Source organism: Cyphellophora europaea, assembly GCF_000365145.1.
Source record: "Cyphellophora europaea CBS 101466 unplaced genomic scaffold supercont1.8, whole genome shotgun sequence".
Classification (NCBI taxonomy): domain Eukaryota; kingdom Fungi; phylum Ascomycota; class Eurotiomycetes; order Chaetothyriales; family Cyphellophoraceae; genus Cyphellophora; species Cyphellophora europaea.
In genome coordinates this window covers 1,495,883-1,517,735 of record NW_008481814.1, presented here as the reverse complement: position 1 = coordinate 1,517,735, position 21,853 = coordinate 1,495,883, and the positions used below count along the sequence as shown (strand labels likewise).

General features: G+C 54.1%; 11 protein-coding genes across 11 annotated transcripts; 6 read left to right on the top strand and 5 right to left on the bottom strand.

The window, feature by feature from the left end:
* Nucleotides 1-299: 299 nt before the first annotated feature.
* Nucleotides 300-1,122, bottom strand: HMPREF1541_08373 (uncharacterized protein; the record flags this gene model as incomplete). Its single annotated transcript, XM_008722692.1, has 2 exons — nt 300-902; nt 961-1,122. 2 exons carry the CDS (start codon nt 1,120-1,122, stop codon nt 300-302), a joined length of 765 nt encoding a protein of 254 aa, XP_008720914.1.
* Nucleotides 1,123-3,550: 2,428 nt separating this feature from the next.
* On the top strand, nt 3,551-6,505 carry HMPREF1541_08372 (uncharacterized protein; the record flags this gene model as incomplete). The annotated part of the gene is made up of 1 exon (XM_008722691.1): nt 3,551-6,505. The coding sequence occupies one exon, from the start codon at nt 3,551-3,553 to the stop codon at nt 6,503-6,505; it is 2,955 nt and encodes a 984-aa protein (XP_008720913.1).
* Nucleotides 6,506-6,774: 269 nt separating this feature from the next.
* HMPREF1541_08371 (uncharacterized protein) lies at nt 6,775-7,380 on the bottom strand (the record flags this gene model as incomplete). The annotated part of the gene is made up of 1 exon (XM_008722690.1): nt 6,775-7,380. One exon carries the CDS (start codon nt 7,378-7,380, stop codon nt 6,775-6,777), a length of 606 nt encoding a protein of 201 aa, XP_008720912.1.
* Nucleotides 7,381-8,340: 960 nt separating this feature from the next.
* On the bottom strand, nt 8,341-8,799 carry HMPREF1541_08370 (uncharacterized protein; the record flags this gene model as incomplete). Its single annotated transcript, XM_008722689.1, has 1 exon — nt 8,341-8,799. The coding sequence occupies one exon, from the start codon at nt 8,797-8,799 to the stop codon at nt 8,341-8,343; it is 459 nt and encodes a 152-aa protein (XP_008720911.1).
* Nucleotides 8,800-10,598: 1,799 nt separating this feature from the next.
* Nucleotides 10,599-13,569, bottom strand: HMPREF1541_08369 (uncharacterized protein; the record flags this gene model as incomplete). The annotated part of the gene is made up of 3 exons (XM_008722688.1): nt 10,599-12,688; nt 12,734-13,113; nt 13,163-13,569. The coding sequence occupies 3 exons, from the start codon at nt 13,567-13,569 to the stop codon at nt 10,599-10,601; spliced, it is 2,877 nt and encodes a 958-aa protein (XP_008720910.1).
* An 845-nt stretch (nt 13,570-14,414) lies between these two features.
* On the top strand, nt 14,415-14,543 carry HMPREF1541_08368 (uncharacterized protein; the record flags this gene model as incomplete). The annotated part of the gene is made up of 1 exon (XM_008722687.1): nt 14,415-14,543. A coding segment is annotated over one exon (129 nt), but the record flags the coding sequence as incomplete, so codon positions are not given.
* Nucleotides 14,544-14,834: 291 nt separating this feature from the next.
* Nucleotides 14,835-15,668, top strand: HMPREF1541_08367 (uncharacterized protein; the record flags this gene model as incomplete). Its single annotated transcript, XM_008722686.1, has 1 exon — nt 14,835-15,668. One exon carries the CDS (start codon nt 14,835-14,837, stop codon nt 15,666-15,668), a length of 834 nt encoding a protein of 277 aa, XP_008720908.1.
* Nucleotides 15,669-16,205: 537 nt separating this feature from the next.
* HMPREF1541_08366 (uncharacterized protein) lies at nt 16,206-17,471 on the top strand (the record flags this gene model as incomplete). The annotated part of the gene is made up of 1 exon (XM_008722685.1): nt 16,206-17,471. The coding sequence occupies one exon, from the start codon at nt 16,206-16,208 to the stop codon at nt 17,469-17,471; it is 1,266 nt and encodes a 421-aa protein (XP_008720907.1).
* A 632-nt stretch (nt 17,472-18,103) lies between these two features.
* On the top strand, nt 18,104-19,087 carry HMPREF1541_08365 (uncharacterized protein; the record flags this gene model as incomplete). Its single annotated transcript, XM_008722684.1, has 1 exon — nt 18,104-19,087. The coding sequence occupies one exon, from the start codon at nt 18,104-18,106 to the stop codon at nt 19,085-19,087; it is 984 nt and encodes a 327-aa protein (XP_008720906.1).
* A 261-nt stretch (nt 19,088-19,348) lies between these two features.
* Nucleotides 19,349-20,096, bottom strand: HMPREF1541_08364 (golgi apparatus membrane protein tvp23; the record flags this gene model as incomplete). Its single annotated transcript, XM_008722683.1, has 3 exons — nt 19,349-19,500; nt 19,600-19,944; nt 20,012-20,096. 3 exons carry the CDS (start codon nt 20,094-20,096, stop codon nt 19,349-19,351), a joined length of 582 nt encoding a protein of 193 aa, XP_008720905.1.
* A 324-nt stretch (nt 20,097-20,420) lies between these two features.
* On the top strand, nt 20,421-21,850 carry HMPREF1541_08363 (uncharacterized protein; the record flags this gene model as incomplete). The annotated part of the gene is made up of 2 exons (XM_008722682.1): nt 20,421-21,573; nt 21,633-21,850. 2 exons carry the CDS (start codon nt 20,421-20,423, stop codon nt 21,848-21,850), a joined length of 1,371 nt encoding a protein of 456 aa, XP_008720904.1.
* Between the last annotated feature and the right edge of the window lie 3 nt (nt 21,851-21,853).

Here is a 21,853-nt window from a genome sequence, read left to right as displayed (position 1 = left end):
TGTTCTTCTGACCGTCGTACTTCTGTGTGGGCCTATCTCCGGGTGACCTATGTCATTCCGATCTTTTCGGTTGCACCCGTCGAGAGAGACTTCAGTCCCTTGTGGTACTGTGGGCACATCTGACGCTTTCTACCTTGACGAGGCTCAAGAGTATTGGCCTCATGATACGAGGAAACCTAGGCTTCCTCTTGCCCATCAGACTTCCATCGCCTCATGATCCTCTCTTGCTTCTCTCCGTAACCGTGACCGTGACCGTGTCCTCCGGTACCTATCCCATGCACACCGCCCTGCCAGTGCCTTCAACGGTGACCCTCCAGTCCAGCATCATTGTCTTCAATCTCCCCCAACACCCTGCTGCCGCCCGCGACCCGGCCATTGGTCGTGCCCATCCCTTTCTTAGGCTTTTCGTACGCAGCAATCCTCTCCGTGCCCATCGCCGACCGCAACCTGCGACCGACGGTTTTGCCGCTTTGCTGGCGCTTTGTGAGCAGTCTCTGGTGCTTGATCATGCTCATGATCGCGGCATTGGAGTGTGAGTTCTGGACGCACATAGGAGTGAACGACTGTTGGCGAGGCGGTACCGTAATGATGTGGTTTAAATGGCCTGTGGACGGAGTGAGAGCTGGCTCCTTTTTTGATGCTACAGGAGCGACTAGAATAGATGGTTTCCGCAGCTTTGCGAGCGTCTTGGCTATTCTGGCTGATATTTTGACAGTGGTCATGGGATTGAGATAGGATCCTCGGGCTGGGTTCATGAGCGCGAGCATGGAGATGTTCTTCGTGAAGCTGCATTTGCGTCTCTTGGTGCCACTTACTCTGGCTTGAGGCACAGCGGGGAGACTAGCACTTTTGGATGTTGCGTAAGAGTATGGGAATGGGAGGAAGTCGGATTCGTCGTCTTCCTATGAAAAGGTTAGTGGTGTTCAAAAGGACAATCGTGAAGGCAGCAGCAGGACTCACCTCGACGAAGGCACCGAGCATTATCCCGTTATCATCGCTATCGTCCGCGAAGAAGAACGGCACAGGATCTCCGTCTCTTCGACTACGCGCTCGTTGTATGACTTCATTGTCGCCGCCGCGCCAGGCTATGGACTCTCGGGATACAACGCCGTTGCAAGCCATGTATGTGTTGTCAAAGCAAAGGGTTGGGTGGTGGGAGGTTGGGAGTATAGCTCTTGTTGGCTGTGTGAACTGGGCAGGGGGTTCATGGCTGCTGGCGGCCATCTCCTTTGCTTGAAATAGGGAGGCTTGCATTGGTTCTTCAGTAAGCTGAGGGCATCAGAAGCGCTCTGTTATGGGAGGCAAGAAGTAGATAAAGATGCTTGCGCATGACAAAGCAACTGATGACAATGTTTGCTGCGGTTGGAGCGTTTGTAACAAGGCCAGGAAGAGCGTATGCGACATTTCGGAGATTATGAATCTGCGAAAGTTCGACTAAGAGAGGGTCATGGGCTCAGTTTAGCGGTGGGCGTGTCCCTAGTAAATCGTGGAGAGAAACTGGGCCCCAGGAGAGGCGGATCACGGTATAAGGTAAAAGTCTTGCTCATCGACGGCATCGGTCGCTGCGAGTGTATTCAGAAGGACCATCCGGAACAAACAATGCTCAGTGCTGCGGATCGATCTTCCATGGCCTGGATCTGTGGTACTTATCCTGTTGAGCTCGCGTCTGTCAGGCAGCGGAAAGAGGTTGGCCCGCACATGGTTCCGTCATCAACGAACCTGCATGATACACCTCGATTCATATACTGAGTTCCAGAATTAGGCCTTGTCATGATGTCGATTGACAATGATTTCTCTGCCCGAGATCGCCACAAGAGCGCAACGTGTTTGGGGGTCTTGGCACGGCGCCTTGTTGCCTTACGCCAGCCTTGCACCTGAGCAGTCCTCGATTGGTTGCCGAAGTGAATGTATGAATACGAAAAATCATGAAATTTGTTAACAACCACAACAGAGAGTCAAGGCTTGACCGAGTGAGCCCGCCCACTCGTTCGCGGGTGTGGTGCAGACCCTGCTTGCAGGCGATCTAGGTAGTACGGGTCAAGATGTATACAGCTCTTGAATGTGGTTTTTTGGTTTTTTCTGGTTATTTGGCCACCCGTGCTTACAGCAACACTGGTTCGAGTCCAGCTCTAGACTTGTGATTTTTTCTTGGTCTTGCTGATGCTAAACTGCCCTGACCGCGTTACTATGGTCAACGACTGAGTTGTACCACAAATCAAGAAGAGGCGAGGTAGAAATCTAGCCACAGAAGTCATTTTGGCGCGAATTTGCGACCATGATTCGAACGTACAGTGGGGGATATACGATGTTAAGCTTGCTTTGAAGCGTGCATCAATGCAAGGCAAGGCTAGACTCACGTGCGACTGAGGCCGAAATTGACGGAACAATAACAATATTTCGTGTCACCGCAGTTTCAAGTTGCCATTGGCTTTTTTCTTCTTCAACATTGCACCGCCTTCTCTTTCACTTCGATCCTAAATCTTTACCACGTTGTTAACTCGTCACCATGAGTTCTTACTCGTGGATATCTCGCTTCCCTTCTGTCCGCCGGCAGTGCGCCGAGTTTTTGAAAGTGATGCAGCTCAAACCAGAGTGTTACGACCTGGTCATGAGAGACATCCTGCGCTTTGCCGACAAGCGGCACCCCGGTGGCTCTCTCTGGCGCAACGATGGAGACAGTCGCAAGCTCACGAAATTCGTGCATGCTTGGCTGCTCCACGGAAACGCCGGAGAGAAGTACTAGGGTCGCCGTCGTGCTGCGTTTTGTCGGGAGCTGAGAGAGGAAGAGGAGGAGTGGGAGAAGCTGAGCTGGCCCGTCGATGAATTTTATTTTCAGCATGGCTTCGGGCTGTTGGTTCGGCGGGTGGCGCGAGTCGGCTGGACCGGCTCAGTGGTACGTCTCATTTTCTTTTCTCCTTGCAAGCAGTGGCCACAACCTTCGAAACCCGTTCGGGCCCGTACGTGATCACAGGTCGAGGCTTCCAAGAACAACTCCCGGGGAGGCCTCCAGACAACGAGAGCGGCTCGTCCAGCAAGAGTCAATGATGCTGAGGGGGGCTTCAGACCATGATGGAGGCTCCTCCAGCAGATCTCAAAGAATATCCTGGAGGCCTCCAGATCATGAGAGCGACTCATTCAGCAACAGCCAAAAGATTCCCAGGAGACCTCCCGAAAACGAGAGCAGCCCAACTCGCAATCTTTCCCAAATTCTGAAATTCATTTCACGGCCGATCTGCAACAATCACACGGCCGATTTCGTTCATTCTGGCGCCCTCACTCAACTGAAACTGACATACTATAGGTGAAGAGCATTTACCGCTCCCAGGAGGAGGAAGATGAGGAGGGGGAGGAGGAGGAGGAGGGCGAGTACGAGCAGAGCGATGCGGAGGATGTGGCGCCCGTGACGGCGAAGCCGTTGGTCTTGGGTTTGCCTGTTCGCTTGGCGCCTGCGGGGTATGTTGCCTTCTTGGCATTTCTACGGAACTCCAACTGCCTAATTTTTTGTTCTGCTTCATCGCTTCGACATTCTGACATCTTACAGTTGGCCCAAATGGCGAACGCCAGCGGCAAATACAGAAGACACGCCAATGCTAGACGCAGAGCCGACGAGTCCTTCGACGATCGCTGGGGCGACGAAGAACCAGCTTCCGATGGCGCCGAACCAGACTTCCCCGAGCCTCCCCCAAAACGCATCAAGCGATCCGATCAAGCTGCCTCTGACAGCGGCCCAGCGATTCAAGCTGAAGAAGCCAAATCCGCGGGCCGCACAGACGCCAGCGATGAGACGCCGAAGGAAGGAGTTGATCAGGCTGGCGCAGCAGAAATCGACCGCCGTGAACGAGACGAGTTCGCACAGCGTCTAGCGAAGCGTGACGAAGAACGCTCTAAGAAAATACTCGAAGACCGCTCAGCGGCGAAAGATAGTGTCACAGCACAGCGAAGAGCCCTTGCAGACGACAAAGAGGCACGGGATGCGGCCATGCCGGACCTACGACTACGGTCAAGACAAGACTACTTGAAGAAACGAGAAGCAGAAAGACTTGCGCTATTTCGACAACAAGTTGAAGACGAACAGCGCGAATTGAGAGATAATCCAGACCTGTCAAACAAGGAAAAAGAAGAATTTGCGCGCAACAGGGAATTGTTAGCCGTAACAGAGGCGAGACTTGAGATCGACGACCATCTTGAGGGCTATGCACTGCCGGAGGACTACATCACCGAGAAAGGCAAGCTGGATCGCCGGAAGAAAGAACAAGCACTGTACAAACGATACGTAGATCGCGATGCCAGCGGCAGAGAAAAGTTCGTCACCGAGCACGAAGAATGGGAGCAAGAGCAAACCAAGCGAGCAGAAGCGCAGGTCAAAAGGTCTGGATATTTCGATGAAGGCGACTACGGCTATGTTTTTGACGAAAGCCAACAAATGCAATTCGTGGCGAGCGAGACGCTCGGGGGCGACCTTGGAAAGGGGAGGAGCCGCGAAGAGCGAGAGATGCAGCAAAGACTCAGCGCAGCCGAAGCAAAAGCTAAGAGCGTCGAAGAAACAAGAAAAAGCCTGCCGATCTACCAATTCCGTGACGAGATCATTCAGGCCGTGCATGACCACCAAGTTCTGATCATTGTTGGAGAGACAGGTTCCGGAAAAACGACACAATTACCCCAGTATCTCCACGAAGCGGGCTTCACCAAAGATGGCATGAAGATCGGTTGTACCCAGCCGCGACGAGTGGCTGCTATGAGCGTCGCAGCCAGAGTGGCGGAAGAAATGGGAAAGCGTCTCGGAAACGAAGTCGGGTATGCCATTCGATTCGAGGACAACACCAGCGACAAGACTGTGCTTAAATACATGACGGACGGTATGCTTCTTCGGGAACTGCTCACAGACCCCGAGCTATCAGAGTACTCAGCTCTTATGATTGACGAAGCCCACGAACGCACAGTCAGCACCGACATTGCTTGCGGTCTGCTTAAAGACATCGCCAAAGCCCGACCAGACCTGAAGCTTCTGATTTCATCAGCGACTATGGATGCACAAAAGTTCCAGACGTATTTCGATAATGCCCCGATTTTCAACATCCCAGGCCGAAGATATGCAGTGGATGTTCATTACACCGCCCAGCCGGAGGCGAACTATCTTGCTGCCGCCATTACCACTGTTTTCCAGATCCACATCACCCAGCCACAAGGCGACATCCTTGTCTTTCTGACAGGTCAAGAAGAAATCGAAGCCATGGAAGCGAATTTGCAAGAGACAGCCCGGAAGCTCGGATCTAATGTCAGGGAGATGATCATCTGCCCGATCTACGCCAACCTACCGACCGATCTGCAAGCAAAGATCTTCGAGCCGACTCCTCCGAATGCCAGAAAAGTCGTTCTGGCCACCAACATTGCCGAAACCTCATTGACCATCGACGGCATTGTCTACGTTATTGACCCGGGTTTCGTGAAAGAGAACCAATACAATCCTCGAACAGGCATGGAGTCGCTGGTGGTTGTGCCATGTTCGCGAGCATCTGCTGGGCAGCGAGCAGGTCGAGCAGGTCGTGTTGGGCCAGGCAAATGCTTCCGGCTATACACGAAGCAGGCTTGGAAGAACGAGCTTGATTCAAACACCATGCCCGAACTCCAGCGCACCAATCTGACAGGCACGATCCTCCTCCTGAAAAGCTTGGGAATTAACGATCTCTTGGACTTCGATTTCATGGACCCACCGAGCACCGATACAATTGTACGGGCAGTTGAACAACTTTACGCCCTCGGAGCTCTCAACAATGCTGGCGAACTTACCAAGATCGGACGGCAAATGGCTGAATTTCCTACCGATCCCATGTTCGCTAGAGCGATCCTGGCTGCAGACAAGTATGGCTGCGTCTCCGAGGTTCTATCCATCATTGCCATGCTCGGCGAGTCATCCGCCCTGTTCTTCCGACCGAAGGACAAGAAGGTTCATGCCGACTCCGCTCGGGCACGCTTTACCAACAAGGATGGTGGCGATCACCTGAGCTTATTGAACGTCTGGAACGAGTGGGTCGACACCGATTATTCCATCGTTTGGGCCAAGGAGAATTTCTTACAACAGCGCTCACTTACACGCGCCCGCGATGTCCGTGATCAGCTCGCCCGCCTTTGCGACCGAGTCGAGGTCGATGCCTCCAAGTCTTGCGGTGGCGCATCGAACATTGAACCGATTCAAAAATCAATAGCAGCAGGGTTCTTCCCGAACAGCGCACGCTTGCAGCGAGATGGCTCAACGTACCGGCAAGTGAAGAACGGGCAGGTCATCTACATCCATCCTTCGAGTGTACTTATGGAAGTCAATCCAAAGTGGGTATTGTACCATGAACTGGTGCTCACGAGCAAAGAGTACATGCGAGGCGTGATGCCGCTGAAGCCTGAGTGGTTGATGGAGATTGCGCCGCATTACTACAACAAGAAGAGCCTGGAAAGCTTGGGCATTGAGAGGAAAGTACCGAGAGGCGAGGGTAAGGCGCAAGCCAAGATTTGATCTGCTCTAGCAAGCGTCGAAGTAAATGTTTGACCAAGCGATAATCAACGCTCAGTTCTGCAATGGTAAGAGATCAGGCCATGAAGATTCTGATAGTGACAAACGCGAACAATTTTCCGCCGCCAACTTGTATTTTCCTATCCTTTCTAATTCTTCGTTTTCTACGCCACACGCCATCTCCCTGCCTAACTCCAGTGACCCCGACGTCGAAACATCTGCCCGCCTATCACTCAGTCTCGCCCGTGGGCAGACTATCTCCTGATCGACGATCAACGATCCGACTCCAGCTTCTCCTTCCCACCCTCCACCCAATCTCCTAGCTTACCTACCTCCAGGCCCCTCAGCCTCGCAATCTCCTCCTTCAGTTCCGCAATCAGTGCCTCCTGCTGCAGAATCTTCACACCCCGGACCCAGACCTCCTCCCTTTCGCGATTTCTCTCGTTACAGCACCGCTTGTAGCATTTCCACAGGTTCTCGAACTCTACACAGCAGGCCGAGAGCTTTTCCGCCAGCAGGCGCACCTCCTTCTGACGCTCGGCTGAGGTGGCGATGGTCAGGTTGGCGACGCTCGCTGTGAGGTGGTCGGTGTACCATTGCTTGTCGCGGCATTCGAAGCAGGGGCTGTCCGCATCGAGGGAGGAGGGTCGGGTGGAGAAACGGGATGATGTGGCTGGCGAGGGAGTCGATGGGTTGGTGGGGGACGCCCATGGTGGACTGGGGGAAGGTGACGTTGGCGATGTGAATGGTGACAGCGGTGGAAGGTCGGGAGATATAGCTCTGGGCGAGGAAGGCGGGTGGACGAGTGTGCTGGATGCGCTTCCGGGTGGGCTGGGCTCGGTCTCATGGACGAGAGAGTTGTCGATCGATGGTTGCATCGTGAGTGCTGCTTGAACTCTGACAGAAGTAGAAAGGGTGATGGATGTATGTATGTGGTGAGGGTATTCGGTAAGATGTGACTGTTGTCGTTTCGAGATGGAAGACGGTGACTGGACTGGTGGCATCCAGGCTTTTTATGCGACCGGCGAAGGTTGGTTGATGTCTTACCTTCCCAAAGACAGGCTCACTTTCTGCGCAAGTCAGGACAGAGAAGTCTCGGATCCGGCTTAGACACCACGGGAAGTCCAGAGACCGCATCGCCTAGGCTCTCCGTTGGAAGCATGGTGGGCAGCCGGCCGAGACACCATGCATGGAAGGCAACAAAGAGGTTTCGGAAGAAGCGGTTGAGGAACACCGGACGGTGCATTGCTGTTCTGTCCAGACAACGCCGACCCCAGGGAGGATAGGGAACCAAAGAAGACGGAGGGCAAGTGGCAGGGGCAGTCGTTTGACAGGGCATTAATTCAAGCAACCGAATACGCTGGCCGATATCCGATTTTTCTGTCCTCTAAGCACAATGAATATCGAGTTTTAATATGCCCCAGGCCGATGCGCCTCCATAGACTTCTGGAAAAGTAATCGAGAAATACTGATTCGCTGCACACGGGCTCAGCTTTAGCATGCCAAGTATTTTCAGGCAGTGAACTTTGGTTGCCTTGTCGCCTTCTTCTGCTCGATTTCCGCAATGGCACGTTGAAAAACGTGAGCAGTAAATCTCAGTGTTGCATATTTGGTCTATGAAGCAGATAGCCTCCCACCTACAGTCGAGCACATTGCTACTCTCTCTTTCCATCTGCCAAGATCTGTCCTGCCATTTTATTACTGTAAGATCTCACTTCTGATGCTCTGGCCTTCGCCGTCCGCCCGGCATCATGCGCGGCGGTCTCCTGCTCGTCGAATGTCTCATGGTAGAGTTCCACCGCCAACACTAATAAGCGTGGCGACACTCAACCCTTTGCTCACCTCCTGTTGTTCCTGTGTCTACGGAGCGCAATGGCACGGCTGCCTTTGGTGGGTTCTGAAAGGTGAAGGACCTGACGCTCGAGCTGCTCAGTCCGAGATCTGCAAGCTTGCAGCTGCTTTCTCTCTTCCTCGACTTTCTTTGCCTCCCTCTCCCGCTTCTTCTCCAAATCTTCATAGAGCTTGAGCTCGCGTTTGAGACTGGACACCTCAAGGTCGAGCTGTTCATTTTTCTTCCGGAGCCCTTGATGCTTGCCATGGCCGACACTGTGCTGATCCTTCTGAGTTTCGAGCTTCTGAATCTCGCCGTCCTTCGCGGCAATGGTGGACTCATTCTCATGAATGATCTTCTCGAGCTTTTCGATTTTTTCTCGTTGTTCGGAGCATATACCCTCTGGGTGCAGCAGCTGAAATAGAAGAAAGGCATTTGTGGGGTCTCGGTTGTCTTTGGAATGCATGTTGTTGGTACTGGAGTTGGGTCACCGACTTGATTGCGTATGCTTTGTTTGCGTTGATGGTGGTAGAGAGTATTGGATGTAGCGTGATGAGTTGTCTGTTGACGTGATGTGCTAGGTGAATTGATTTGAGGTGGATGATGGCTTGTCCTGTCGATACCAGCAGCTCCTCGTCTTATAGTATCTCTCCTCAGAGTTTCTGCAAGTTAGAGACACACGGAGCAACCAGAGACACTAACAAAGAAGGGCCCGAGACTGTCGGCACTAGATTGCAAAAGCGCGTCAGCAGCTTGAGACTGATTCTGACTATATTGCAATGGCCCGAGATAAACTCAGACAGTCATCCACAATAGCAGCCGCCTACTGTCTCTATCCTTTGTTCCTGCTGGCACACCTGTTTGTCATCTGTGCCAGGAGAACGATTCGCGAGAGCTTTTCGCCATGGAGCAAAGCTGAATACTCCGCCATAACTCACTTGGACTGGGGAGAGGCTGGCAATTGGCTTCATGGTAGGCACTCATCCATAGAGGTCGAAGAAATTACATGACAGACGCTTTCAAACCCTCCTCCTCGACAAAACAGAAGAGCCAGGGGTTGCTTCCGCACGGATCTGATGGCATTGACGAGTCTATGGTATTATCACTTGATGTTACAATCAACCGCAACTGAATCCCCTTCACCCAGCTATACCACAAGCGTCCCCCTTCGCCAACCACGGCCTACATGCCGACATCCACTAGATCCCCGTCGATCTTCCCTCTCCCCATCACTATTCTTTCCACCCTCAGTCAACCTTCCAAACCACGCGACCACCTTCTCAGCTGAATCCCATGCTCCGCACGCCTTCCCACCCGTCCTCGCGGGCCAGCTCTCCAGCACAGTCGCCGACAAAGCCGTCTTCGCCGGCCCAGTGATGATCTCAGCCATAAGAGCATGGTTCTGCTCCTGCAGCACCCTGCACCTCGCCTCCGCGGCTCGGAGGTCGCGGCGCAGCTTGACGATCTGGAATTCATAGGCACGTTGTTGTTCATCATCATTGAATGGCAGAGTACGAGTATCTGGATCTCTTCTTGACTGAGATGTTGTGCTGCTCTGAACTTGGAAGGCCATTTACGCGCGGTAGTGCAAGGTATGGTGTGAAACGTTTGCTATTCGGTTTGATAGTGAGTGGTTTGAAGGAGCCTTTTCTCGTAGGTCGATGCATTCAACGTTGCCATCGCCTTTTCCTTGCATTGGAAAAGTCGCGATTTATTTGGGTTGCTGTTGCAAAAACTGGATCCCTGACTTAGACATTGTCGCCAAATGAAAGGAAGTGATGTTTCGTGCACTAATCGAGGGCCGAATAAGCCGTCTGCGAATCACTTGATCAGGAACCCGCGTTCGCACTCAGGCTCATGTCTCGGCTGGATAGACCTGTTGCACAGGACAAAGAAAATCTCACATAAACTATGGCGGCGTCCCGAAGCACTGACGTGCAGCTATTATACGCAAGAGCAGTACATTTAGGCCAAAAGACCAGTGGCCATCTAGTCAGCCTGTTCAGGGGTCCGAATCAGTCGATCAAGACAACCGCATAGCAGTTGTGGATTTCCGAAGCTGGAAAATTGGCATTGTATCATCTAATCCATGGTCTTGTCAAGCATATTGAAGTAGCAACACGCTTTGTTAACGCAGTAGCTAGCAGTGGTACTCGGCACTCTGGGCAAACTGCGTCTATCAGGCGTCCAAGATGAGTCGCGAATCTTGGTAAAGATCTAGTCCGTCGGAAGACCACTGAAACAGTGTGCTCACTGCTCTCTCGCTCACACGCCATTTTCATCAACGTGAGCCTTCAGTGTCGTGCCAAGTGCAAGATCCATGGCGAAGGCTTGCGGCTTGCGCGGCTGTGAGCTGGACTCGATCTCCTCGGCCCCTACGAGGCGATTAGGCTGATATCGAGTCTGTACCAGCATTTGAAGTCTTTGCTCCCATAACTCCACATCTTTGCCATTGGGGATCCAGTGTATATGTTCAACGCAGCCCCGGAGAACGTACTCGTCGATCTGCAACAGCTTGCTGGTAGCATTGCAGAGGTTTGCTGCAGCTTGTGCTGCATTCGTGTACTCAGTACCGTGCACATCTGCTATCAAGGCTAAGTCGAACAACTCTTCGCCCTCCGGTATCACCTCGAAAGGCAAGTTGGTCGTCCTAACCCTGCTGACTTTGGTGCCTGTCGATCCCACACTACCAACGCCTCGGCCACCACGCTGACGTATAAGACAAGACCTAGGGTCTGTGTCAGGCATTCTCTGGACGTGGTCTCTGACCATGTTGCTGCTCCTACCTTCTGTATGGTCGATGTCGTTGGCTTTGTCCGAGCTAGGATGAGCATGGCCGAGAGATCTAACAGCAGCAATGGCACGGTTGCGATGAGGGGTTGGAGTGCTGCCAGCACTTCCATTGACCAATGTACTCTGGTCACACCTAGTAGAAAGATCAGCTCTTTCATTGAAGCGTGCACCGAAGTCCTCTGGCATGCCTTCCTCGGTCAGGGTCGTCAATAAGGCCTCTCTCCGCTGGTACTCCGCCTCGACTGACACATCGGCAGGTGACTCGAAATTGAGCTTGGCTGAACGCTGTCGCATCCCCTTGATGGCCGCTCTGTGTTGTTGTGAAACAGCTTTCTTCTGGCGTTCAAATTCCAAGATCTCGTCTAGCTCTTGCTCGTGTTGTCCAGCACTCCTTGGATGCAGGTGACCATGGCTGAGCTCGAGAAAGCCCTTATTTGAGCCATTACTGACGCCGAGATGGTCTGATTCGGAGAAATCACTAGGCTGCGGTCTTTTGAATGGCGGCACAAGTGGCCGCCGGACTTGCTCGAGAGCCTGACCACCTGTGGAAAGCCGGTGGCTTGATGACAACGTACGTTTCTCGTCACTCATCTGACGAGAAGTCGAGGAAGCTTGTCCTAGCTCGATATTGGATAAAGGCGGAACTGGCGATGATGGAAGGCGATCCAGAAGGCCACGAGGAGATTCTCTTTGCGATGCTTGCACCCAGCTATCAAGCAGAGTATCGCGACGAGGTTCTGTGGGTGGAGGAGAGTCATCATCACTGTGTGTATTGCGTGTTGTGCGGCGTTGGATTGGCGGACCCGGATTCTGGTATTGAGATGTTATTCCAGGAGATGGGTCTGGCGTAGGTAACTGGATGCTCGTGCCCAGGGGCAATCGATTTGGTGTGACAGATGCTTGCAATCTGCTCTCAGCAGCTGAGATCACGTGGGCGCCTGAATCAACATCTGTCGAAGCGTCGCCATTGTTAGAAACGAGTCGCACATTCATCTTGGCTTTCGTCCAAGGATTGTCCAGTGTGGTACCTGCTTCTTCGTCCGAGATGCTGCCACCACGCCTCGCATCGTCGGATTGTGGGTGTATCGCCATCTCGGCCTCTCGAATCGGTATGTCAGTCGAAGTATCCCCCGCGGACGCCGAGAACTGTTTGTTGGATTGCTCTCTGGCATCGGATTTACGGGCTAACAGGATGTCGAACGAGGAGACAGGCTTGACCGGGCCGACGTCATCCACAGGAGTCGTGATAGCTGCCTCTGAGGGGCGAATCTCTCCATATGCATTCCTCAGCAGTTTTTCGAACAGATCGAACACGATATTCGGCCTGTAAAACATAACGCAATCCTTTGTTGGCTCAACGTTGACATCATAGCTCTCAGGAGGACAAAAGACTCGTACACACATGAATGGCTTCGATACGCTTGAGCTGTCGTCCGCCGGGAGAGCGTCGCGTAGGTAGTTCTTGTACAATTTTGATATCCTTTTCATGAGATCTCGTTCAGCACTGATGGGCCGCTTATCGACGGAGAAGTATTGCTCTGCACCGCATGCTTTGGCGACAGCTACAGTGGTTAATATAAGCTTGAGATGGAACGAGAGAGGCATACTTAGGCTCGGGTCTATAAGCAGAGCTTCTATACGGTAGGATAGGTCGTCCGGTTCATCGGAATCTTCACCAGAGGCAATCGTGTGCAATTTCGTCTGCATGGCAACATCTTGGCCAACAACTTTGGAGGCCGTCTCAGACTGAAGAGGGCCGACGCTGCCAGGAGCATAGCTCCAGTTGGCCTTGTCATTCTTCCCCTTGAGCACTTTGAGCGTGAATCGAGCTTCAGGTCGGGCAAAAGCATAGGTGAACAGAAGCTTGCGAACGTTGGTAAGGATTTTGCCCGCCGCCTTAAGGGCCGTCTGCTTTCGTACAGGGATGTTTGACAGAAAATCCTGGACGCGAACGGTGGTACCAACGGAGTGAGATGCAGACGCCGAACTAGGGGGTTGAGAATGAGATGGTGCCAACATGCAAGACGGTAACCTACCTGATCATCTTGCCATTCATGCCATACTTGAGCGCTGATCCCACGACCTCCCCTTCCACGCGCGTTGTGATGAGTAGGGAGCTGCTGATATTAGTAGCACTTGCTAGAGCTTCACCACGAAAGCCCAGGAAACTGCCACCTAGCGATGCAAGATCGTCGATAGTTCTGATTTTGGAGGTGCAGCCTCGTTTGCAAAGCAATTGTCGGTCCTCAACGCCGATACCAGTACCATTGTCCTTGACTTGGATGACATCTATGGTGTTGGCAGAGATTTCGACAGCGATTGTATTTGCTCGCGCATCGAGAGCATTGTCGACAAGCTCTTTGACAAGAGACACGGCATCGTTGAGGGCTACGCTTGATGTGATGACGCGTGCGGTGTCTTGGGGTAGTGCCGAGATGGGCATCGTTCATCCGTTAGACAGGATGTTCCTGCCGTGCCTCTGTCATTGGAGGCAGGCCACCAGGGCAGATGGCTGGGGAGATGCACGAAACGCCGGTCTAAGGCAGCAGAGGATCATAATGGAAAGAACGCGTCATTCTGGGTTGACAGGAAAGCGCGTTCTGGTCTCCGTCGCGCCGCCTTGGCACACCAAGTTGTTAATTCAATTGACATCTTTCATCGATGCACGTCCTCGACCCGCGGCAGAATCATCGAATAAAGTGATGATAAATTTCATACTGGAACTCCCGAACACATATGGAATTCGCTTGCGCAGCAGAACGCAGGGTCTTGCCGAAAGTCGGTCCTGCCGAGGCCGATCCAGCTTGAACGGTATGTATACTAAACACACATGCAGTCCATTTGGCCGCGAGACTTGCGATGCATCTCAAGTGACCCTCAGCATGTGGACTATATCGATCTTGAATGGAGACAAATATACACCTACATGTCATCTGCAGGTTCACTGGGGCCGACCGGTACCACAACTTGCTAGCGACACCGCTGCAACTTGCTTGTTTGCTGGCGTCTCAATATGGCCATCGGCATCGCCAATGTCCAAAGGTAACGTGAATCGACCACTATCCTCGAATGCAAGCCACAGATGAACAGTGTCTCGAGCGCGCCTCTGGTTCATGCCACGAGCCACGAATGGATTTGATTGGCTGCTGTTCCCGGGTCGCTTCAGTTCCGGGACGTGGCGGATGACGCGATCCACTCTGGCCTTTATCATTATTCACGGATGCCTGATATCTGACACGAACATGTGGTCCTCCGCAAACGCAATAGGAACGGCTTAAAACACCAGCAATGCCTTCCAGACGGACCCACACGAAGTCTCGGAATGGCTGTGATGTCTGCCGTACTCGCCGGATTAAATGCGATGAAACGGGACCACCCTGCGGGAAATGTGCGGTCCGACATCTCGATTGTCAATACACGCGGCGGGACGATGGCTTCATAACGCTCACGGTGCCACCCTCCGCGCCGCTTTCCAAACCTCACATCGAACATGTGGCACCGCAATGCTCGAGGCCAGAATCTCAGCCACCTAGTGCAACCGAGAGCTCAGGCCGCTCGTCTCTGTTCTCCAACTCACCAGACGTTTCCACTTCCACCAGCGTCGATTATGATCAGTGTTCAACACCGTCAAACCCCAGGCTGAAAGAGCTCGCTCTCATGCGCCAATGGTGTCTTCAAAGTTCCAAATCATTCCACAGGAAAGGTAGCATGGATGCTCACATCTGGCAAGGCGTCGTTACGGATCTCGGTCTGAAATTTAGCTTCCTAATGGATGTCATGCTAGCTCTTTCGGCTACTCAGATCGCAGCGGAAGCAGATTCTGCCCAGGCACGCTCAACCTACACTAGTATCGCCCTTGAATACCAGAACAGCGCAGTCATTGCCGCCCGGCCCGAGCTATTGAACGTCTGCGCCGACAACTGTAACGCCTTGTTCGGGTTCACCATCCTGAACATCCCAACGTCTGTCGTGTTGGCACAATTACCCACCGGTGGTGAAGATACTGGCAAGAGTCCACTAGAAAGCATTGTCATATCTTCGGAATGGATTTCTTGCCTTGTATCTCTGATGACAGCTGCGGAACCCTGGTTGCGCCACGGTCCATTCAAAGAAGCCTACGACAACTGCGATGACCCGGAAATGTATGACGAGACCATGAGACAGCCCATGCAACGACTGACGTCTCTGCTGGCACGATCCAAATATGCGGGTCGCGAGTACACGCAACAATTCAAAATGTTCAGTCACGCAGTGGAGCTGCTCGAAGAACGTGCCATGCGCTCAAGGAGCATGTCGATCGCTTGGCCAGCAGAGATTGGTGACGTTTTCGTGCAAATGCTCAAGGAACGCGACCAGATGGCTCTGATGATTACCTTGCATTGGGGTGTGGTTCTGCATAGCTTGAAGAATTGGTGGACAGATTTCACCGGTAAGAGATTGGTCGATCAAATCTCGCAAGAGCTCCCTCGTGAGAGCGGTGTGGCCGAGGAGGCGGTCCGTTGGGCTCGGATCCACGTAGGGCTAGACAGTCAGGAGACTTAGACTTGGGACGAGACGATATCGACGCAGAGCACGGTCATGTCAGGTGTGACGATCCGTTCTCTTGACCACAAGCAAAGATCAGGGCACTACAGACCACGCCACAGACAGTCTGTGCTATAGACACAGATGAGGCGTGAATATTCCCCGACACGTACGATGGCATGTCGACTATTTCGACCACCTGGTATCAATATGCCACGAAGCATTTGTTTCATCACATTGGCCGTGGACGGTTATCGTGAGTAGGCTTGCGTTACACGCGGATGTGCCTGACACGGCTGAACGAGCTAGATGTCACATGAGGGGGAAAAGGAGGAGAGCTGAACCGGCTTGAGGAGGAATATGAGATGGCAGAAGTGTATCTGCGATGATAGGATATGATCAAAGGCTCAAGATGATTGCGACGGAGTATTCCCAATGCGGCGTTGGCGTGCTTACATAATATCTCGAAACCCCTGAGCACACTCCTAAAGTCTTATTGCTCCCACTGCATTTCTTTCATCTCGAATCTCTTGCTCGCTGAACAGGCCGTACAGGATGTCCAAGTATGACAATCCATGGATAGCCAGACTTGCCGTTCCGGGAGTGGTCGTGCTCATTGCCTTCCTGTCATATTCATCACAGCTGCTGTTCGAGTACCTCGCGCCTGGTCCATTGTCCAAGCACCAAAAAATCCGCTTTAACGTTCTCGTCGCATGTATTTGGATATCCTACGCCAGGACATGCCGCACAGACCCTGGCCGAGTGCCGGAGTATTGGCTACGGGACCAGGCGGAAGAAAAGGCTGATGCTGAGCGCAAGCCACGAACCCGCTACTGCCGCAAATGCGATGCCATCAAGCCGCCGCGCTCACATCATTGCAAGGTCTGCAAACGATGTATTCCCCAGATGGACCATCATTGTCCCTGGACGAGTAACTGTGTGTCCCACTTTACCATCCCTCATTTCATGCGCTTTCTCTTTTACGCTACTACCTCAATGGTCTACCTAGAGTACTTCCTCTACATCCGGGCAGCAGAAGTGTGGGATGCCAGAAACATGCCGGCGTACCACGGACCCACAGTCTGGCAACTGGTACACCTCTTCGTTCTGATCATGACCAATTCGCTTACTTTGTTTGTGGTCGGCATCATGCTTTGCCGCGGTATCTATATGATCACCACAAACGTCACGACCATCGAAGGTTGGGAGATTGAGAGACATCAGCAGCTATTACGACGAGCGCGTGTCATGGGAGGCTACCTGGATGGGCCGGACGGTATCAGAGTCAAGATCGATAAGCATGAGTTCCCTTACGACATCGGCTTCTGGGGCAACCTGCGCGATAACATGGGCACATGGAACATACTGGCTTGGTTCTGGCCATTTGCTGCAGGAGTCAAAACTGATGGCCTCACATTCGAGACCAACGGCTTCGAAGATCCTGGACAGACTTGGCCACCACCAGATCCGGATCGGATGCCGCGTGCGCCACGGGCACTTGATGCGAAGAACGCATTCACATACCGTCACAATGGTTTATCCCCAGAGGAAGAGCTCCGCGCTTTCAAAGAACGTCAGCAGGCGGATCTAGTTCGCCGCAAAGCCTTCGGCGGTCGGTTTGATCAGGAAACCAACGAGCCTATAGAAAGCGACGACCTCGAGAGCGACGACGACATTAATGGCGAAGAAGGCTGGCAAGACTCCGGCGGCAATCGACTGGAAGACTATGGCGTCGATGAGGGCGTAGAGTTCTACGATGAAGACGATGTTCCTATTGCAGAACTCATTCGGCGGCGAGAACGGCGGTTCCAGCAAGAATAAAGCCCTATCCTCGGCCGGGCCAGGGCTGCGGTGCGGGGGCGATGCCCTACATTTCCTACACAGGCAGTGATCATCTCAACGCCACATCTCAGGCATTGGAGTTTTGGTCGTGGGGTGCCCCCACGATTCTATCCGAACGCGGCGTTGACCGCAACCGACTGCCTGCCTTGTCTACAGAACGTGCATCGAGCTCTGGAGGTATGTGCTGCCGAGGAAAGGTAGTTGGTGGTCACAGACAGCAGAGAGTCAAGCCGGCCATGTCTCGCCAACATACATACGACCAGCACAAGGTGTGGCATCTGACGACGAGGGGAAGCAATGGACGCCCCCGCGAATTGATCCCGTCTCTTCTCGCTCGCAGTTCCGCCGTGCCCCCCACTCCTGCCACATTCTGCGGAGTCAAAGTCGCCTCTGCACCCCTCGCGCCCCTCTAAAGAGCCTCTCCGGTGTTGTAATAAGGAGGGAATCGGTTGTCACGCCGGCCAGATTTACAGACACTTTATAATCAACCCGTCCCGGAGCTGTAGACGCGTTTTTCGCCTTTATTGATACCTCCGCCTCAGGAAATTCACCGCCTGACTTGCAGCGCACCACATATCCGGACCACACACTTACGAAACGAAACAGAAGCCATGGCGACCAACGGTGTCAACGGTCAAAGCCCCGAGCGCAAGCTCGTTCCTGGCATAAATGTGCCCATGGTCGCCTTCTTCGACGACAATGAGGACGTTGACGTCGCCGCCACCGCGAAGCACGCTGTTCGTATGGCCAGGGCCGGCTTGGCCGCCATCACCTGCCAGGGGTCCAACGGCGAAGCGGTGCACTTGACCGCCGAAGAGCGCAAGCAGATTATTTCCGCCGCCCGCAAAGCCCTCGATGATGCTGGATTCACATCCGTTCCTGTCGTCGCCGGCTGCGCCGCACAATCGACCCGCGAGACCATCTCGCTCTGCAAGGACGCTAAAGAAGCGGGCGCCGACTACTCTATGACACTCCCACCCTGCTACTACAAGGCCTCTTACTCGCGGTCAGATATTCTCCAATTCTACAAAGACCTTGCTTCCGCCTCTCCCATCCCTATCATCATCTACAACTACCCTGGCGCCGTCGCCGGTGTAGACCTCGACTCGGACGCCATCATCGAGCTGGCCCAACACCCCAACATCGTCGGCACCAAGCTGACCTGTGGCAACACCGGCAAGCTAAACCGCATCGCAAACAGCGTCAATGCCGCCACGCCCAAAGCAGCTGGCTCAGGATGGATGTGCATGGGCGGCTCTGCCGACTTCACGCTGCAGACCCTCATCGCAGGAGGTTCGGGCATCATCAGCGGCCTCGCCAATGTCGCACCCAGGGCGTGCGTCAAGGTGTTCGACCTGTATGCGGAGGGCAAGGTCGAGGAGGCCCAGAAGCTCCAGGCCATTGTTGCGCGTGGTGACTGGGCTGTCATTGCGGGCGGCGTGCCGGGCACCAAGAGCGCCATGATGGGCCACTACGGCTACGGCGGTTACTCCAGGCGGCCTCTGCCGCGACCCACGAAGGAGGAGGACAACCGGTGGAAGACCATGACGACGGAGCTGGTGGACCTGGAGAATTCGTTGCCGGACAAGTACTAGAGTCGTTGAAAGAGCAGGTGCATGGCACGAGCATGTTGAAGAGGTTTAGATGGTTAGTGACGAAGGATGCATACAGCGATGGACACACTCGACCCATGTACAGTGGAGGGGTTGATGTAGCCCCGTCAGCGCTTCGCATTCGTGCACTGGGACACTATTTCGCCAGCAACTCTTATACTCTTACCCGTCTAGCTCCTTTGCGCCCCAGCTATTGTTATGATACACTTGCTTCCACGCCCTCATAGAAAGCCATATTCTTTCTCACTTGAAAAACCGCCCAACCATGTTCCCCGCCAGGCCGCGCGCGAGGCCGCTGCCACTGAAAGCACTGCCCGCCCATCCACTCGCCTGGCTGAACTTATCGCATCTCGAGAAGGCAACCGTATTCGTGATCGTCAACACCAGCGCAATCACTGCTATCCATTAGCAAACCTCCTTTTCCTCTTGACTCCCCAGGATGCCACGCAGTATCCCAGAACGCAAAAAAAAGTAAACAGAGCGCGAAAACTCACCAATTGTCACCAACCAAATCAGACTCTGCAGCCTTACGATCGCCAGCACCGCCAGCGCGACCCAGCACACGGGCACCACATACATGGCCATCCAGAAGAAGCGCTTGTCCGTGGGATTCTGTATTCCTCCGCCGGTATTGGCCTGTGTCTCGCGCGACTCAAAGACCCAGTGGCTGTCGCCCGTGGCGGTGTCGACCTCGTTCCACCAGCGCAGCCCCACGAGGCGGCGGCCCGCGATGTTCTTGAGGTAGTAGAAGTCGAGGGAGAGGAGGAGCAGGGTGATGATGAAAACGAGGATGAAGTTGCGGATGAAGAGGACGCCGAAGAGGTACATTAGGAGGGAGCCTGGTGTTGGGTGGGAGAGGTTAGTTTTTGGGAGGGGCGTAGGGATGACGGGGTGGTGAAGGCATACCGAGACGGAAGCCTAGGAAGGTGAGGAGCGTGACGGGGTGGGCGGACAGGCGCCAGTTGAGGGCGCCGGTGTCGTTGTCGGGCATGATGGCGATGAGGGGGTTGGGGGTTTATGGCATCGGTGGGAGGTGCGATGGTGTAGAGGTCGAAGGTGGCCTACGAAGGAGAGCGGTCGTGTCGTCGCGTTGGCCAGATGGCGGTGGTGGAGTGGAACGGCGATGTTGGATCCTGGAGGCCGCCCTAGAGTACAAACTACAGGCAGTGAATTTCAAGGTTCCTCAAATTGTCTTGGTCTGTCTATCCAGCTTTCGCTCCTGAGATGGCTCTATGTCGGTAATAGGCTCTCCAGCATTCAAAAAGGATTCAGCGATAGATCCTCAGCTTCTAACGCCGAGCTGAGAGACGTCAGCATGCCAGCATGGGAAACACACCACCTCTTTCTGGCCGTGGCATCTGGAGCCATCCTCGCCTACACCCTCGCGAAAGCTCGCCAACACTACACCACGACTGATCTCTCCACTTCCCCTGCGTTACTACACTCCCATTCCGACAACCCTCAATCATCAGAACCAACCCCACCACCCTCAGCATCCCCCTCACTCGCCTCCACCATCGGCCACACCCCCCTGGTCCTCCTCCCCACCCTCTCCCGCCTCACGCAATGCTCCATATACGCCAAACTCGAACTCCTCAACCCCGGCGGCAGCCCCAAAGACCGCGTCGCCCTCTCCATCCTCACCTCCCTCGCCACCAACCCTTCTCCCAGTAGTGACACCAACACCAACCCCCCACCCCTCCTCCAGCCCGGCGACACCATCTACGAAGGCACCGTCGGCAGCACGGGCATCAGCCTCGCCACCCTCGCCCGCGCCCAAGGCATCCACTGCCACATCATCATGCCCTCAGACCAAGCCATCGAGAAGTCCAACCTGCTGCGCAAGCTGGGCGCCAAAGTCACGCGCGTGCCGCCCGCGCCCATCGTCGACCAGAAGCACTTTGTCAACGTGGCGCGCCGCCTTGCCGCCGAGCACACACGCGCGTTCGAGGCGGGCAGCACGTCCCTGCTGCTGCCGGACGGGCAGGCGATCGCTGTGCGCGGGCGCGGCTGGTTCGCGAATCAGTTCGAGACGGACGCGAACTGGCGCGCGCATTTTGAGGGGACGGGCCCGGAGGTGTGGGCGCAGATGGCGGGGAGGGTGGATGCGTTTGTGGCGGGTGCGGGGACGGGGGGCACGGTCAGTGGGGTGGGATTGTTCTTGAAGGAGAAGGACGAGGCGTGTAAAGTGGTACTGGCGGATCCGCAGGGGAGTGGGCTGTATAACAAGGTTAGGAACGGGGTGTTTTGGAGCGAGTATGAGCGAGAGGGCACGAGGCGGCGCAGTCAGGTCGATACTGTCATAGAAGGGATTGGACTGGTAAGGAGCACGCGGAATTGGGAGGTGGGGAGTGAGAAAGGGGTGGTGGATGATGCGGTGAAGGTGACGGATGCGCAGGCGAAGAATATGGCGCGGTGGTTGGTGGAGCATGAGGGGTGGTTCGTTGGGGGGAGTAGTGCGGTGAACTGTAAGTTTGGGAGTGATTCGTTATGTTCGTGATGATAATGCTGACTATGCTATGTACAGGTGTTGCTGCATTGAAGACGGCGTTGGAGCTGGGACCGGGCCATAGAATCGTGACGATACTGTGTGACAGTGGTATGCGGCATTTATCGAAGTTTTGGGCACAGATAGGCGATCCTGGCGGCGAGACCAAGGTGGAATTGGACGACATACTGTCGGGGAGGGATCTGAGAGAGCGTGGCGATAACGAAACAGTGTCGGGCGACATCAATGCCCCGTAGTTG